Source organism: Podarcis tiliguerta (assembly GCF_965153285.1).
Source record: "Podarcis tiliguerta genome assembly, chromosome: 1".
NCBI lineage: Eukaryota > Metazoa > Chordata > Lepidosauria > Squamata > Lacertidae > Podarcis > Podarcis tiliguerta.
The window spans coordinates 27,237,746-27,255,802 of NC_139534.1; the positions used below are offsets into that span (position 1 = coordinate 27,237,746).

Consider the following 18,057-nt stretch of genomic DNA (forward strand, 5'->3'; position numbering starts at 1 on the left):
AGTCTTCTTCTTTGCAGGTCTTTAAGCAGAGGCTTGACAACCATATGTCAGGAGTGCTCTGATGGTGTTTCCTGCTTGGCAGGGGGTTGGACTCGATGGCCCTTGTGGTCTCTTCCAACTCTATGATTCTATGATTCTCCCTCTCCTCATTTTATTCTCACATCAACCCTGTGAGGTGGGTTAGCCTGGCCCAGGGTCACCCGGACAGCTTCAAGACTGAGCGGGGATTTGAACCCTGGTCTCCCAGGTCCTAGTCCAACACTCTAACCACTACACCAAACTGGCAATGCAGTGGTATAAAATTAGACCTGTGCTAAGTGTCCAACGACATACACAGTCTTCCTTTGTTTGTTGGAGTCTACTTGGGTTTTTGATATCACATATCTGGTTGCTGACAAAAGCATGCTGTGGAACCAACGTTCTGCAGCCTGCCATCCTCCTCAGGGTGTTTTGGACCACAAGTCTCATCACCACTGAGAGAGCTAATGGGAGCCCAGCAAAACCTGGAAGGTACCAGTTTGGGGGAGTTTGCTATGGAAGTTTCCTGCTATGGGTTTGCGTTATGGTCTGCAGTCCTACCTACCAATCTTGTGGTGGCAAGTCTGGTGCAGGAGGCAGATTGTTGTATTTTGAAATAATCTGCGTATACACAGGTCCCTGCTCAATTGTAGACCCACTATGCGGCTCACTATCTCTTGGTATCAATTGCTCATCTCAAAATGAAAAACGGCAGTACAAATGAGATCTCAGTTCAGTTGTGCTCTTAGCACAAATGTGTATGCTGCTTTCTGTTTGGGGAGGGAGAGGTATGCAAGAAAATAACATCAGCTGCATTGGTTGCTGAAAATCCTTTCTACATTATGCTTAGCTCATGTGGTTGCATTTCAAACAATTGATGTGGGAAGCAGCAATATGAGTGGGCTACTCACATGATCAAAAGATCTGTACATTACAAATGGGACGTGGAATAAGATTGCTAGGGAAACAGCTCTGGGCAACTACAGTGAGCTTTAGACAAGGCCATTCATTGAGCTTCAGGCTCCTAAGCATGGATTTGAACCTGGGTCTCCCACATCCCAAACCATAGTTCTGTCTACCATGTCACACACTCTCATCAAGCGCTAGTTCAGTGTAGCCCAAACTTTCACTTGGTGGGGGGGGGGTGTGCTTTCTTGCCTCTGCATCCCAGTTCCTTCATGATAGGCCTCAGTAATTTCACATTATAAATATCATCATTTTCCTTCCTTCAAAATGTCTACTTAGCATTTAAAGTAAGGAAGCTGTTAGGCAAAGCTTAAACGTGCCACCTTTTGTGGCTATTTTGCTTTATCCCTTTTAGTTGATCATATGGTGCTGATGAACAGTGTGGACCTGCCAGCTGGAAGATAAAGCTGGATGATCCTCTCCTAAACTGGGAGAGAGGTGTCTTGTCTAGGAACAGGGAGCAGTCTGTGCAAAGCGAGCCAGGCTGCTAAGACAAAGCTATTTCTGTTGAGGCGCTTAGAGCCACACATTTGGTAATTAAATTAATTCAGGCTCATGCTCTTATACCTTGGGAAATAAAGGGGGCGATCCCAAGGGACTGGGATAAGTGCCTTAGCTGTTGCTGTTTTGTCCCTAACATGGCAATAATTAAGACTGTACAACGCAATAAATGCACCAGAAAAATTCTGCCATGTCAAGATTCCCCCGCCATGATGCATTCAGGATTTACTTCAGAGTTGTTAGCAACTGACTGTATTGGTATCTTAAAGAAGATTTAGGAGCCAAAGTTCTAGGTGAAGTTTTAAAAAATAAAAAATAATACAGTCATACCTTGGAAGTCAAACGGAATCCGTTCCGGAAGTCCACTCGACTTCTAAAACGTTCGAAAACCAAAGCGTGGCTTCTCATTGGCTGCAGGAAGCTCCTGGAGCCAATCAGAAGCCGTGGAAGCCCCATCGGATGTTCAAGTTCCAAAGAACGTTCGCAAACCGGAACACTCATTTCCAGGTTTGTGGCTTTCAGGAGCCAAAACGTTCAACTTGCAAGGCATTCAGGATCTAAGGTACAACTGTACTATTGCCTAAGTAATGGAGCTGGCCTGCTAGAGTACTGATGAAATGTCGCTGCCTTAAACAAAGCAGCATTGCCCATTTGGAAGCCATTTTGGTGTTGTCAATACAGTTCCGAACTTGGACCTGAGTTCGATTTCCTCTTTAGTCATATGCACAATGGAAAAAGTAATTCTTTCCCTCTCTTACATCTAGATAAATGTGTGCTTAGAGATTACAGCCTGATAATGGATTATTTTCTCTGGACTTGAAAAACACTAGTGATCTTTGCACCACACTTGCCAGCGGAGAGAGAGGTTCTGAACCCTAAAATGTCATGTTTGATAGACCGCTCATAACCATTGGAAGTGCTAAAGAATTCAGTGCAGACAATAAATATCATTATATGTCAGAAGGAGAACGTGCTTAGAGAATGATAAGTATTGTGCTCTTCTCTGAAAACAGTCACCTTTGTTTCACTGCAGGATTTGGCAAGGCTTTCATGCGCATTTAAAACTGAGAATAAAACCCGGCTAGTTGTCTGCGACCTTGGGAATCCAATGAAAGCAGGAACAAAAGTAAGAATTAACAAAAACTAAGGAGAACCCTATGCCTACAGCAGCAGGGTTTGCTGGTTTGGGAGGCAGCCTCATACTGACTGCCTTTTGGTTAATTGGATGAGCCACACGACGGGTTAAACCAATCTCTTTCCAACTGTCACATGTTAAATCCTGTACATCTTCTTTTGTGTTCAAGCTTTCAGCCGGCCTCCATTTTAGTGTTCATCAGGAATCTGAGATGGACACCTTTGTGAAGTTTGATCTACAGATTCGTAGGTATGGGACACTTAGCACTGTGTACTCACCTAATAACTGGGGCTGCTATTGAAATGGGGGGGGGGGGACAGGCAGAAACAGAAATAAATTATAAATAATAGTAATATTATTGTCTGTAAGAATATTAAATTGCAACAATGTAATTATATGGTCATATACACACACTAACACACACATTTCCTATTTAATACCACCGACTTCCCTTTTTAGCCATTTTCTTAATTTATTTAAAAGCATGTATGCGTATCTCACATGTTTCAGAAATCTCCAAGCACCATGCAGTCTAAAAAGAAACAATATATCATTAAAACATTTTGCCCGTTAATGTCATAAATGAAATCTTGTTTGAGGATCTTCGTGTACTTGTGGCCTTTTGCATTTAAAAGGCCACTGCCTCTCTTCCAGAATCTATTGTTTTAAAAACCTGCAATCTAACATCAGTCAGGACTGCATTGCCAATATATTACATTTAACCGCAGAGACTGAGATACTCAGCATATTAGTCAACATACGCTGTAAAAGGAATGTATTGATTTGCGCATCTCCAAAATGGGATGTACAGAGTGAGTTGGAGAGAGAGAAAGAAAGAAAGAAAGTGTGTTTATATTGGGTTGCATTCCTCTTTTAAATGGCTGTCTTAAGACCAATGAAATTTATGGCCAGAGAGAGCCTGACACATTTTGTTACCTGAGGCAAAAAATTCTAGAGGTTGGCTCCTAAATCGACAGTTTGCTGCCCTTTAAATGCAGGGATAGGAAACCTTTGGCCCTCCTGATAGTGTTGTACTCCCATCAGCCCCAAACAGCATCACCAGTGATTGGAGAAGATCAAAGTCGTAGCCCATGGGTAGGCAAACTAAGGCCCGGGGGCCAGATCCGGCCCAATTGCCTTCTCAATCTGGCCCGCAGACAGTCCAGGAATCAGCATGTTTTTACATGAGTAGAATGTGTCCTTTTATTTAAAATGCATCTCTGGGTTATTTGTGGGGCCTGCCTGGTGTTTTTACATAAGTAGAATGTGTCCTTTTATTTAAAATGCATCTCTGGGTTATTTGTGGGGCATAGGAATTCGTTCATTTTTTTTTCCAAAATATAGTCTGGCCCACCACATGGTCTGAGGGACAGTGGACCGGCCCATGGCTGAAAAAGGTTGCTGACCCCTGTCGTAGCCCAACAATGTCTGGAAGGCCACTAGCTTCCCACCTCTGATTTAAAGGATAAAGTTCTCAGAAAGCAGCCACTCTTCAGGCATTGCAGGAAAAGCAACTCACTTGAAATGGGCTACTGAACTGAACCATGTGCTTTCAGTGCATGCCGCTTGTAGGGTAGAACCTCCTTCCTTTTACCTTCAACAGCAGCACATGACTTGACTCACTGTGCCATTGCATTGTTTCACAGCTCTAACATGTACAACAACCTAAGCCCCGTGACATCTTATCAGGTGGACCTGGCCATCTTAGCAGTTGTCGAAATCAGAGGGTGAGTGATGGCCTTAGTGCCATTGTAGCTAGTGCCTCATTTCCTTCATTTCACAATTACGTGGCTTATGCTGCATGCTCGTGGTGCCTGGTGGTTATTGTGCGCTCCTTGTGTAATTTTAGGGTTTCTTCTCCGGATCATCTTTTTCTCCCAATTCCTAATTGGCAACCCAAGGAGAATCCAGAAACGGAGGATGACATCGGGCCTCTGGTTCAACACATCTATGAGGTAAATCTGTGCTCAAGGCTGTAACCAGAAGGCCATGCCTGCTGGAATCATGCCTTACCTCTTGCCAGAATGGTAAACTAATCAGATGGCCTTGTGGGCTGCAAACCTGCAGAGCGAGGTTCACCAGACATCTTAGTACTGTATACAGTGATGTCACACGTCATGGTGTGTTCATGCATTTATGGTACCAAGACCACCCTTCTACCCTCCTCTCCCCGCCAGAAACAGAACAGAAAGACTTAAGAGCATGCCTGAAAAATGTGTTACCTGCCAAGCCAAACACAACCCATGAGTCACTGTACTGTAGCCTGCCAGGTGCTTCACAACCTTTGGGTGGTATTTAACATAACAAATATGCATTACAAAAGTGTTAAACAAGGGCTTTTGGAGACCTGAGGAGTAGGGCAGGATTTCCCATTCTAACATCTGTAGTGGCAGGTGGCCCAGTTCTGAACCAATGTCACACAGCTTTGAGGTAAGAGCATTTGCCGTGGTCAACCCAATGTTATTGGACTGCAGCTTCTATCATCCCCAGCCAACATGAGCAGTGGTCAGGAATGAGGGGAGTTGTAGTCCAACAACATCTGGATGGCCTTTAAAATACATAGGACTGCCTGGCTATGCCCACAGACAAGTTGTTGGGGCATATGCCACAATAGCCATAGGAGGGGAGAGGACTGTACTGCAAGAGTGAAAATAGCATCGTTCTTCATGGTCATTTGTTTCTCCTGCCTCTCACTAGCTCAGAAACAATGGCCCGAGTGCTGTCAGTAAAGTGATGCTCAATCTTCAGTGGCCTTACAAGTATAACAACAACACCCTGTTGTATATTATGGAATATGAAATTGAAGGCCCCATGAACTGCACTTCTGATATGGAGATTAACCCGCTAAAAATTAAGGTAAGTCGAAAGCATCTTCAGATTTTCCGTGTACTGAGGAATGTCTTGAATGTTTAAAGCAATACAAATCATTGTTAATGGTTATAATGCTAAAGAATTTTCAACTTCATTGTCATCAAAAGGGGCAGCGGGGAATCCAGCGGTTGTTCGCCTGTATCTGCCCAAATGCTTGGGCAAAGAGGTTCTTCTGTGCAAATGTTGAGCGAATTCGTTAGAGAAGAGAGGTACAGGGAGAAATGAAGTGACCTTGGGAGGGTGATGATGCAAACATACTCTCATCTTGTCTGCTCAGCAGCATAGACCTTCCCCATTAATGATCTGGTTGAAGTCATCTCACTCCCTAACCAGCCCATCCCCTTGTGGGCTCACTTGACAACAGCAGTTCCCTGAATGTGGACAGGGCAAGTGACCATTTCAAAATGGCCGTGGGCTTTTTGGTATCTCGTTTATCGCTCTCGATTTCCAATGTATGATGTTCACCCATCCACAAAGTGTTTAGGAATGTGTCACCAATCTGTACTGATAATCGAACCCTTCTTGATGCTGTAGACGTCAACGCCTCACCAAGATGAAAAGAATGAAACAACGAATGGAGGAGATAGCCGCAGTCACAATGTCAACCGGAGGGACCTAAGCGCAGCTGAGGGAGATGTACAAACTTTGGTAACGTCTGTTTATTGGTTTGTTTGAGAATCTTAGGTATGCTTCATGTGTCCCAAGGGATTGCTGTGTAAAGCAAATTCTGATATAGATGCATAGCCCTGATTGACCATGATGGACAGATTAGTTAGGGAAACCCTGAGAAAAGAGGTGAGCAAGCTGGTGGGATGGTTGCCCAAACCTTTGGCAGCCTGCCTCTGTCTTTAGGTAAAGATGCTGAGGCCCTACTGCCTCACTCACAGGAGATCGAAACCGATCAGATGCTTTTTGATGAGTAAAGGTAAAGGTACCCCTGGCCATACGGGCCAGTCTTGCCAGACTCTAGGGTTGTGCGCCCATCTCACTCAAGAGGCCGAGGGCCAGCGCTGTCCTGAGACACTTCTGGGTCACGTGGCCAGCGTGATATCGCTGCTCTGGCGAGCCAGAGCCACACACGACTGCTATATGGTACCTATGTAATGCAAGACATCCTGATTAACACGAAACATGCAACATGGTGTATTTGAACATCTCTCGGTGTAGGGGTTGGAGAGGCTGATTAAATTACTGTCCAAAATACTGGAGAACCCCTGCCAGTCAACACAGATGGATAAATGATCTGACTCAGTATAAGGCAGTTCCTATCATTGAATCAAGATTTGATTTGGACTAGGGGAAGACTGTTATGGGCATACATCATAACGGGAGTGTGTGAAAATGAAAGAGAAAATGTTACATAGCTTCCTTTGGATATTTAGCAATGCAAGCTCCCTTTACCAGAGATACCTGTGAACTACAGATAATTTTGCCTTGATGATGATGATGATGATGATGATACTTTTATTATTTATACCCCACCCATCTGGCTGGGTTTCAGCATATATTAAAACATCAGGTGTATGTTTCTAGGTGTGTAGTGATGCTTCTAGGTGTATAGTGGCAGGTGTGTTGGCTCAGCACTATTTAAATCTGCAAATTACATGGGGTTTTTATCTAAATTCCCTTTCTGAAGGAGCCCAGTGAATTAAGCAGGGTTGCAGAATCCAAATCGCTGCAGACACCACTCTGCAACTTTGCACCTCTTCTTTTGCAGGCACTGTTTTTGGTTTGGTTGTAAATTGCACACCAGCTGAGGTTGCCACCAGGGGTTGCAATAAGTGGTCAGCCAAGACTGTACCAGCTCTAGGATTCAAAGCACTGTAAGGTTGGAAGGGAACCGACTCTATGAAAGATTCCTGAGGGTCGTTTTACAGTGACCTTAGCATATATTGCTTGCTAGGTTACGTTTCTCAAATTCAAAACCTCTTAGAGCCTGAGTATTGCAATTCTAGTTCCCTGGGATGTTCCACTAGCAATGCCTCTGAGAAAAATCCTTATACGGAATGATTTATAACCACTAGAACAACTGATTCAGACTGAGCATGCTAAGCTCATTTGGAGTTCTCAGAATAAGTGGGTGCAACTCATTTAAATGTATGTAAATACTTTGCATGGTATGAATAATCGTACACATGACTTAGATAACCCAGAGCCACAAAATCCTAACACGGGACACACACAAATGGTGCACATCTACATCCTTTGCCACTGGCATATTCCCCCATCCCCTCTGCATTTGGGTGACAGCAATGGCAATTTGAAATGCAACATGCATGCCTGCAGCTGCTGCTGCAATGTTTTCCCCATGATCAGGAGGAAGAGGTTACAGCATTACATCAGCCACTGCAGGGTAGCAAATATTGGATTTTAATGGCCCTAGCGAGAGATGATTTAATGCTGCATGTTTATTGCACTTCAGATGCCTGTGATATACGAGGTGCAAACCTCTACAACTGATTTGCCAGCTTGACAAATAACTCATTGTTCCAAGCCTTTCCAGGAATGGAAAAGTCAAGGACAATGGGATTCTCAAAATCATGTGCTGATGACTTACCTTTGTACCTTGTGGTTTCACAGTTCAAGGGTGCTGCCTCCTGTGTCCAAAAGGAGCTTTATTATTGTAGGTATGATGAAAAGGAAAGCACACACAAAAAAGGCACCCTTGTTCTTTACCACCTTAATTTTGCTTGGAGCTGTATGCGCATGAAATCACAGAGCAAAGGTGTGTTCATGAAAAATGGGCATTTAAAAAAATTGCATTCTGAATTTCCATGGTGCCACTTGGAAAAAAATAATTCCATCCTATACTGATGGAACTATTTCTGTTTCTTCTCTCTGTCCACATCTCATCTCTCAAGTGCTCTCATTCATGGAACATTCATCTCTCCCCACCCACAGCAATAGATAAGACCTGGAAACATGGAGGTGCAAGCAACACATGAGATTTCTTTTTTTTTTTAAATATAATTTTTATTAGATTTTGCACAAATTTTCCAACCTAACAACTCCAAAACAACATAACAAATATTTGGCTAAGACTTCCTTCAACCACTCTCTCTAAATTCCTTTCTGATTTTGCATTTTGTTACTATGCTTATTGCTAAAAGTCCAATCTTACATCAGCGATCTTAGTCCTTTTCACAATAATTTATATAGTCCTCCTTGCAAAACTTCTTGTAACCCTGCAAGCAATGTTGGGTAATTACAACTGTCTTTCAGATACAACATAAATTTCTTCCAGTCCTTTAGGAAAGTCTGGTCCTGCTGATTTCGAATTTTCCCTGTTAGTCTCTCCAGCTCAGCATAGTCCATCAATTTCGTTTGCCATTCTTCTTTTGTTGGCATTTCCTCTTGCTTCCATTGTTGAGCTAATAATATTCTTGCTGGAAGAAATCTCATTGAATAGAATAAGAACAGGAACACATGAGATTTCTTCTTGCTGTTTCTTTGAAGCATCCAGGGCAGCTTTGACAGTCTGTTCTCTAGCTGAAGAAACTGGAGCAGAAAAGGGAATGAGATAACAGGCAGAAATGTCGTTTCATGCCACTCTACTTACATAAAATAAACATCTTCAGGGGAAAACAAGTTGCTGTTAGTTCCCAGACATTTTGGTGAATGCTATAGTGGAAATGTATGTAGGTAAATTTAGCCAGGGAGATCTAGCTAAAAATGGTTCAGGAACATATGCTTTTAATTCACACTTTACTCCCTTTACCCAAACTTCAACGTTTGGTATGAATATCACACAAGTCACCAGCAGCGTAATTCAAAGTCTCGCTGCAGTGGTGTCCAAGCAGGGTTTCGTAGTTGTTACACCACCAAACATGTTGGGTCACCATTGTAGTAATAACAGCATAACAAGTAGCTCTCGGGAGGTGGATCCAACACATAGGAAATAAGTCAAGAAGTAAATGGAAGCATGGATAGCTCTGTGGTACCAGTTTCCTTGGAACATAAGATCTGAAAACTCATGTACAGCTCTTCCTCACCTATTGTTTTAACCTTAGGGCTGCGGAACTGCAGAATGTTTAAAGATATTCTGCCAAGTGGGTCGCCTAGAGAGGGAGAAGACGGCAATTCTGTATTTAAAATCTCGCCTTTGGACTCAGACTTTCATGAACGTAAGCATCCATTGCTGTTTCTACGACATCTGCCTGCCCCTGAATAATATGGGCTCTAATTTGACATTTTCTTTCTTATCATTCCCATCACAGAAAGAAAACCAGAACCACTCCTATTCTCTCAAATCATCCGCTTCCTTCAGCGTTATCGAGTTCCCTTACAAGAATCTTTCCTTTCCCGAAGATGTCCACAATTCTACAATAGTAAGCTATTTGATATTCAAAATTAGTCTGACCCAGGGCAACACAATTAAGCTGAAAAGAGTTGTCAAAATGAAACACTCATCTGATCTGCTTCCAATGTTTTTACTGTGCTATATTAAATTGTGGATTGTTGGGCTCATTCAGTTTTATCGCATGCTGCTGAAGCTTTTAATTAAATTTTAGCCTTCAATTAAAAGCTTTAGATGCGGCCTTCACACTGCTGCTCCAGAATGGGCTCGTGTCTGGCACTGGCATACAGAATAGCATTGGTGCAGAACTTGGAGCCAGCCCATTGCATTGCAATCGACTAATCACACAATTGCAGACCCAATCCTATGCATGTTTACCTAGGACATATGTGTTCTATCGAGGCTTAATTCCATGTAAATGTGCACAAGATTGCAGCCCTGAACTTCAGCAGATTTATCACCATCAAAGCCAGCAATATTAAGCTAGACAGCATGGAGGCTTCGGTGGTGTTTAATTGGCCCTAATAACCTTCCGCAAATGGAAGGACTGCAGTCGTACCTTGGTTTTCGAACAGCTTAGTTCTCGATCATTTTGGCTCCCGAACGCCACAAACCCAGAAGTGACTGTTCTGGTTTGCGAACTATTTTTGGAAGCCAAATGTCCGATGGGGCTTTGTGGCTTCTGATTGGCTGCAGGATCTTCCTGCAGCCAATCAGAAGCCGTGCTTTGGTTTCCAAACGTTTTGGAAGTCGAACGGACTTCCGGAACAGATTACGTTCGACTTCCAAGGTACAACTGTACTTCTGTTCATGGAAGGTTTTTGCTCCAGAAGCTGGGAGGCGATTCTGAGATTCCTCCAAATCTCCACAGCAGATTTTCATAGGGTGCAAGTGGCTGCAGGGCAAAGGGAGGGCACTGATTAAGCTTGCCTCTCCCACTTCTGCCATCAAGTGTCCTGTGAGTGAATACCACTCAAGCATATTCCCATCAGTGGGAGCAAACTCAAAATCCAAGCCAGTGAAGCTATGCGATCATCTTCTGACCAGAAGCTACCTTTATCTTTCGAGCAATTTGGCAAGCAGTGTCAGATTTTGCTCCTGCCAAATCACAGCATGCACACAAACATAGGCCAGGAAAACCTTGCTCCTTCCCTTTCGTTGAACAGTGTTTGTTTCTGCCCACTGGTGTGCCACATGCAAGTGAATCATTAAGAATTTCCAAAGCATATCCCTCCAATGCTCTACATTGTTTCTCTATAAAATATGTTGTCATCTCCTCCTCTTTAGGTTACCACGAATATCCTGTGGGGCATTCAGCCAGCACCCATGACCGTGCAAGTCTGGGTAATCATACTAGCCGTCTTAGCAGGATTATTACTTCTGGCACTTCTAGTCTTTATAATGTACAGGGTAAGTGGTGTCTTTAATGAATCGTAGAATGGTAGAGTTGGAAGGGACCCTGTGGATCATCTAGTCCAACCCCCTGCAATGCAGGAATATGCAGCTGTCCCATATGGGGATCGAACCTGCAACCTTGGCCTTATCAGCACCATGCTCTAACCAGCTGAGCTATCCTGGCTCATTTTATTGTACTATGGTACTTTTCAGAGTGCACTCCTATGCTCGTCTGTGATTGGCTCCCATTGAACTTGGTGGAGCTTATTTCTGAGTAGGTTCAACCTAGGGGGAAGAAGCCTCTGGGTGGGAAACTGGATCCAGTCAGTGGGCCAGATCCTTACCTCTGCCACAAAGAAACTTTGAAAGATGGGTGGGACTGACCACCTGTCAATCCCCCAAGATGACCTCTCCAGAGGGGATCACTGGGCACAAATCCACTGATGGGCACTGGCAGTACACCCGCAAAGGAGATCAGCTGATGGGCACAAAGAATGTGCCCTTTTTGTTTGCAGACAGGTTTCAATTAAAATGGACCTATTTCCTCTGCCAGCCTGTTGATTGGCTGTATTAGAAAGTTCTCAGTAGGGCACTTTGTAGTGCAGCACATCCCAGCAACGTCGGTATATGCCCTACACTTGATGTCAGGTGCAGGGCAAAAGGCTGTGGATTGGGGAAGCTGTCTAACTGGGACCTCTACCAAGCCTAAAGATGGCCAAAGGTTCCCCTGTTCCTCTAAACTGACTTACCTTTTGTGTTCCATATAAATATTTGGAAATCAAAGGCAGAAATCCAGTAGCCAAAGACAGAAATCAGATGAGTAATCTTTTGGGGCATTCAGCATGGTTGTAGAGGTACACGTGCCCAATCACATGAAAGCACAAAACAGGTAGAAGAACAGGGAGTTTGTCCATTTAGCTGCAGCTTCAGATAAACACAAGGAAAAGAACCGAAGGAAACATGTTGTACAGCCTTTGAGATTTCTGTAGCGGTCGGCTGTGAGAGCTCTGGTTCTAGTTGATTCAAATGGACCCTCCCCAGCCCTTTTACAGGTTTGCTTACTCAGAGTATTAGTTATACCAGTTTTCAGACCAACCTCACAGAACAGGAGCTTGCACGGGAAATATTTAAATGTTTTAAAATAGTAACAATGACTTGGCTGCTTAAGATCTGCATCCAGATGTTTAAAGATCTGTTATTGCAGAAGGCCTGGCTGAGTTCTGCTGGTGGCAAGAGGTTCAGCAGTAAATAGATTTTTAAAGCGCTGTTGATGTGCTGGGTCAACTATGTGGATGTTGTGCGTGTAACAACAGTAGCGTGGCATATGGAAGTCCCATGCACGTACAATGGTACCTCAGGTGACATACGCTTCAGGTTACAGACTCCGCTAACCCAGAAATAGTGCTTCAGGTTAAGAACTTTGCTTCAGGATAAGAACAGAAATCGTGCTCCGGCGGTGTGGCGGCAGCAGGAGGCCCCATTAGCTAAAGTGGTGCTTCAGGTTAAGAACAGTTTTAGGTTAAAAACGGACCTCCAGAACAAATTAAGTATTTAACCTGAGGTACCACTGTATGCGGATTCTGTGCGCATGGTAAAATGTTTTTGAAATTGGGGGCTGCATTTGTCTACCTGTTGTGGGGATGCCTTAACTATTTTGATACCCCCATGAGTGAGGCCCAGGGGTGTTTATGGGCAGAGATAATTCCCGTGTCGCTCCCAATGTGCATTGTATTTCCTTCCTTTCTCTCTACAACACAGGTGGGTTTCTTCAAGCGTGTGCGGCCACCTCAGGAAGAACAAGAAAGGGAACAGCTGCAGCCGCATGAAAATGGAGAAGGGACATCAGAGGCCTAAGCAGTGTTTTAGCTGTGTCATTTACCAAAAGGTTCAGAATGGTCAACACCTTCCTTTTTTAAAAAAAAATGTGTATTTTTTCTGCCTTGAGGGACAGACTGTCTAGAATTGCACTGCAGGTGTCTTCTGGCATTTACAGTAGTCAGAGGTTAACAATATGTTAGCCTCCCTCCTATTTAATCCTGTTCACATACATGACTAATACATGTGCACTGATGAGCATATTTTTAGTGCCACAGCCTTGCTTATCCGGCTTCGGAAGGCTAAAGACATAAAATGTATTGATTGGTACAACTTGAACTGCTAGCAAGAGTTTGAAGACCTGCAACTACTACATCCGTTTAATGAACTGTGTGTACACTAATTGAAGACTGTCTGGGCTGGACCATTCCAAGGTACTCACCAATCCTCAGAAATACTTAACTTGCCACTACATTTTCAAACCAGAAACATCTAAATTGACAAAACGTACAATGTTCTGCTCCAGTTATATGATTTTCAGTGAGTTCGCCACAGAAGACAACTGTACGGTACCCATTTCAGGAATTGCTGTCCACTTCGTAGATGCAAAAGATTTATTTCGGTTTCCTAATATTTATGAGATATCATCAGCCTTTTTCTAGACACTAATATACCCATACTCTGGGAAATGATTGATTTGTGCACCAGACTTCTGATAACTTTTCTAGCCTTTCATAATTTTTCCGCACTTCAGAAAATTCAAAGCCTATACAAGGAAATGGAAATTCTTCAATCACAATATATTATAAAAATAATTAAGAGTATCTGCTTGACCTTACTATGCATAATTTTACTTCTGCTTTCAAAATGAAACAAAACGGAATTATTTCTTGCAAAACTAGCCTGTTGGAGGATGAGCAAGAAGAGGAAATAGAGGGAGCAAAGCAAATGGTGCTTAGATGAATTGGAATTGTAACCTCTTACAAGCCCACTAGAAGCCTTCAACAAATGTGTCTCACAATTTCCAGCTCTTACCTGCAGCCTAAGGTAGAAAACTGAAGAGTTCAGAAGGCCACATCCCGCTCTAGATCTTGGCTTTGCTCTGGGTCTTTACAGATCAAACCCTTAGACATGTAAAGAAGGAATCCTGTTTGTACAAGTAAGTTGACAGGCGGTGATAGCAGACATGCTGTGCTGAGCATGTCCCAGTGAAGATACTAAGTGGGACCCCCTCATAGTTGCATTTGCCAGGAAGTTAAAAAAAAAATCATCATAGAGGAAAGCAGTGAAGTAATGAAGGGAGAGCATTTTATTCTGAACAGCTCGCAGGATGCATGTTGTTAAGCAGGAAAGAGCCTTAAAGGGCAGTTCCAGTGAATGGGATTTCAGAGGATGTCGACTGTACCTTCACTCTTTCTGGGATCATTGCTAGGATTTGATCTATGGAAGGAAGCTGAAACCCCATTGGAGATAGTTAGCCAGGTATTAAAGAGCTCTCATGGAGAGCTTTCCTGGAGAAGAGTGACCACTGAGGCGATAATACAGAAGGAGGCAAATGTGAAGCTGAATTGTAAGGTTTGGTCTTAGGTGCTTCTACCTTTTCCTAAAATGGGGTATTGTAAGTACATTTCACGGGAAGGATATGCCTAGTTGCAGAAATAAAAAATGTGGACTATGAGAGCAACTGTGTGCCATGTAGATGAACTACCAAAATTGGGAAATGAGGTCGATTTATCAAAGCGATGTGGTTCTGAATTGCTGATTTATTTTTAACATCATCTCTATTTTCTGTGAGAGGAAAAATACAAAGGGACTTAAGTTTTAGTGTTTATCTCAGGCCGAGTGCACCAGGTGCATGCACATCATTTGATTTTGGGGGGGATATTGATTACTGTACCCGATGACTGTTAGCTGAATGTGTGAACTTAGGAGCAACTGGAAAAATAGAGCTCTATCTATGCCATGGTGCCAGATCTGATGGCCCTTTCATACAGGCAAGTTATCAAGTGATGAGCATGCAGGTGTGAACTAGGCTTAAGAAAATAAAGAGAAGACAATTGCTTCTATGGGGCTCAAAGTAGCACTTTCCATACAAATGCCATACTGAAAGAGGTGATTTTTTGATAAGCATGAACTGCAACTGCAAAACACAACAGATTGTATCAGTTTCCTGAGTTATTGGATAGTTTTGCTTTGCCACATACACAGGTGTTCTTCCATAAGGGCCAATGACGCTGCAACACTTTGTAAATAGTACTCTAGTTTATCCAAATCTCTTTTTTCTTGGATATCCCCTCCTAGACCATTCAGATGAATGAATTTGTACTGTATGTAAATATTTTTAAAGGAACGAATGTCACAGAAGTAGGCAAAATGAAATATATTAAGCATTTTATACTTAATAATTTTTCATGAAGAATATATATTTTGTACACAGCAAAAGCCTATGCATCAAAATGTACAAAAAATGCTACCCCCCAAACCAAAACCAAATGGTTATGTCCTGTCACTTAAGTCTGCTTAATTGGAAGCAAATATGGTTAAGATAGGGACGCGGGTGGCGCTGTGGGTAAAACCTCAGTGCCTAGGACTTGCCAATCGTATGGTCGGCGGTTCGAATCCCCGCGGCGGGGTGAGCTCCCGTCTTTCGATCCCAGCTCCTGCCCACCTAGCAGTTCGAAAGCACCCTTAAGTGCAAGTAGATAAATAGGTACCGCTTTATAGCGGGAAGGTAAACGGCGTTCCGTGTGCTGCGCTGGTGCAGGCTCGCCAGCTGCAGCTTCGTCACGCTGGCCATGTGACCCGGAAGTGTCTGCGGACGGTGCCGGCTCCCGGCTTCTAGAGTGAGATGAGCGCACAACCCTAGAGTCTGTCAAAACTGGCCCGTACTGGCAGGGGTACCTTTACCTTTATGGTTAAGATAAGAGATAAATATTTTTTTCTGGCCTTGTGGTTCTATTGGTCTGTATCTAGACATAGCTGTTACTGAAAGTATCCTTCTTAACAGTACAATCCTATGCATTCAGAAGTAAGTCCCATTCTGTTCAATGGGGCTTACTGTCGGGTAAGTGTGCACAGAATTGCAACCCAGAGTGAGTAATCAATCAAGTTCATTGTTGAATAGACACATCTTGGTGTCCTGTATTACAAAAAGCATAAATTTCCGAGTGGTATATCGTTTAGCAATCTGCCAATTTGTATTATTAACTAGAAATTTGAATTTCTTTTCTCTGCAGCTTAACAACTCAGTCCTATGCTCCCACAGCTAACAGCTGTTGGGAGTTTTGACATCTTTAAATTTAAATATCTGAAAACAACAAGATTTAGGAAACTGACAAAATGCATTAATTAAAGACATAAAGGTAGCACTGGGTTTTTCAGTTCTGTGTGGTGTTAGGGGTGTGAGATAGAGGTTTCATAATTTGAGAGGCATTATGTTGCAACATCAGTGCTTTTTTGCCAAAGTATACCTCATATAGTAAAGGTAAAGGACTCCTGACAGTTAAGTCCGGTCGTGAACGACTCTGGGGTTGCAGTGCTCATCTCGCTTTACTGTCCGAGGGAGCTGACGTTTCTCCGCAGACAGTTTTTCTGGGTCATGTGGCCAGCATGACTAAGCCACATCTGGCAAACCAGAGCAGCGCATGGAAATGCCGTTTACCTTCCCGCCGGAGTGGTACCTTTTTATCTTCTTGCACTTTGACGTGCTTTCAAACTGCTAGGTTGGCAGGAGCTGGGACCGAGCAATGGGAGCTCACCCCGTTGCAGGGATTTGAACCGCCAGCCTTCCAATCGGCAAGCCCTAGGTTCAGTGGTTTAGACCACAGCGCCACCTGCGTCCCATCACTAATATAGGACTCCCTAATAATCAAATGAACTATGTATAGGCAACCGCTTTTTAAAAAAATACAAAGTGGTATTATATAGTATGATATTTCCTTCAAAGTTATTATACACAGCATTAGAACAAACCATAGAATCATAGAATTGTAGAGCTGGAAGGGACCACAAGTGCTATCTAGTCCAGCCTCCTGCAATGCAGGAATCTTTTGCCCAACATGGGGCTTGAACCCATGACCCAGAGATTATGAGTCTCATGCTCTTATCAACAGAGCTGTGTGATCTCTTCATAAAAATCCCTTCCAGAAACCAGCCACCCATTCTTCATAAGACACTGTCATTCTATTGCAGATAGAGCTGCTATCTATCTGTCCATAAGGCATTTATGCTTTAATATGGGTGCACCACTGCTTCATTTTCATGGCATATTCTGAGAGGTACTGAGTTGATTGAATTATTTAACAGAATGTAATGTTATTATAACTGAATCAACGGGCTGGGAATGGAGCATGATGTTTTTCTGAGTTCGCTGCTCTTTTTTTAAAAAATATATATATCAAATGCAATTCATCTTTTATAACCAGTTTTAATTAATTCCTTGCCAAATTATCAACATATACAGGCCTCACTAAGGAAAAACCAGATGCTGTAATTCTGTCGGGGCATTCTCTCCCTGTTACGCATATCTCTAGTCACTTAAAATTCATTCACATTTGCAGGTTTGTTACATGCCACAGGACACCCAATTTTATTTATTTATTTTAAATGAGTTTAAGGTCATACGGAAACCTCTATCTGTCCTGCTTGACCTGTGATGGCTATTTCAAAGGCAGTATCAAGTGATTTTATGTTATGAATGTTGTGTGTGTGAAGTTGAAGTGGAATATCCATGTGCAAATATAATACACTCAACGAGCATGCATGAACTTAACCCAGTATGTATGAACTGCTTCAGTTGAAAATATTTGTAGAGGTGGTGGTGGGGGGAGCCAAAACACTTTCTGGGCAGAAAACTCCACTTTCCGTTTCATACACTATATCTCTTATAGTTATGCAAGTCATCACTGATGTTGAACATGCATTTATATACTCATTCCACTTAGGGTTTTTCTTTTACTTGCATAAAGAATTCCAGGGACCTAGAGAGGAAGTACTTGAGTGCATCTTATGGGCTCTCTGAAGACTTTATATTGGTGCAAACACTTCAGATTGAAAGTCA

At 42.9% G+C, this 18,057-nt stretch overlaps 1 protein-coding gene across 1 annotated transcript in view; it reads left to right on the forward strand.

Annotated features, from left to right (window-relative positions):
* The window catches only part of ITGAV (integrin subunit alpha V), a 65,170-nt gene extending 49,626 nt beyond the window's left edge, over nucleotides 1-15,544 (forward strand). The window contains exons 21-30 of the mRNA XM_083407092.1: nucleotides 2,519-2,611; nucleotides 2,790-2,869; nucleotides 4,267-4,347; nucleotides 4,470-4,575; nucleotides 5,318-5,476; nucleotides 6,026-6,139; nucleotides 9,502-9,615; nucleotides 9,709-9,819; nucleotides 11,076-11,198; nucleotides 12,942-15,544. Coding sequence (XP_083263218.1) covers nucleotides 2,519-2,611; nucleotides 2,790-2,869; nucleotides 4,267-4,347; nucleotides 4,470-4,575; nucleotides 5,318-5,476; nucleotides 6,026-6,139; nucleotides 9,502-9,615; nucleotides 9,709-9,819; nucleotides 11,076-11,198; nucleotides 12,942-13,037 — 1,077 coding nt within the window. The 3' untranslated portion in view covers nucleotides 13,038-15,544. The remainder of the gene's footprint in view (nucleotides 1-2,518; nucleotides 2,612-2,789; nucleotides 2,870-4,266; nucleotides 4,348-4,469; nucleotides 4,576-5,317; nucleotides 5,477-6,025; nucleotides 6,140-9,501; nucleotides 9,616-9,708; nucleotides 9,820-11,075; nucleotides 11,199-12,941) is intronic.
* The last annotated feature ends 2,513 nt before the right edge of the window (nucleotides 15,545-18,057 follow it).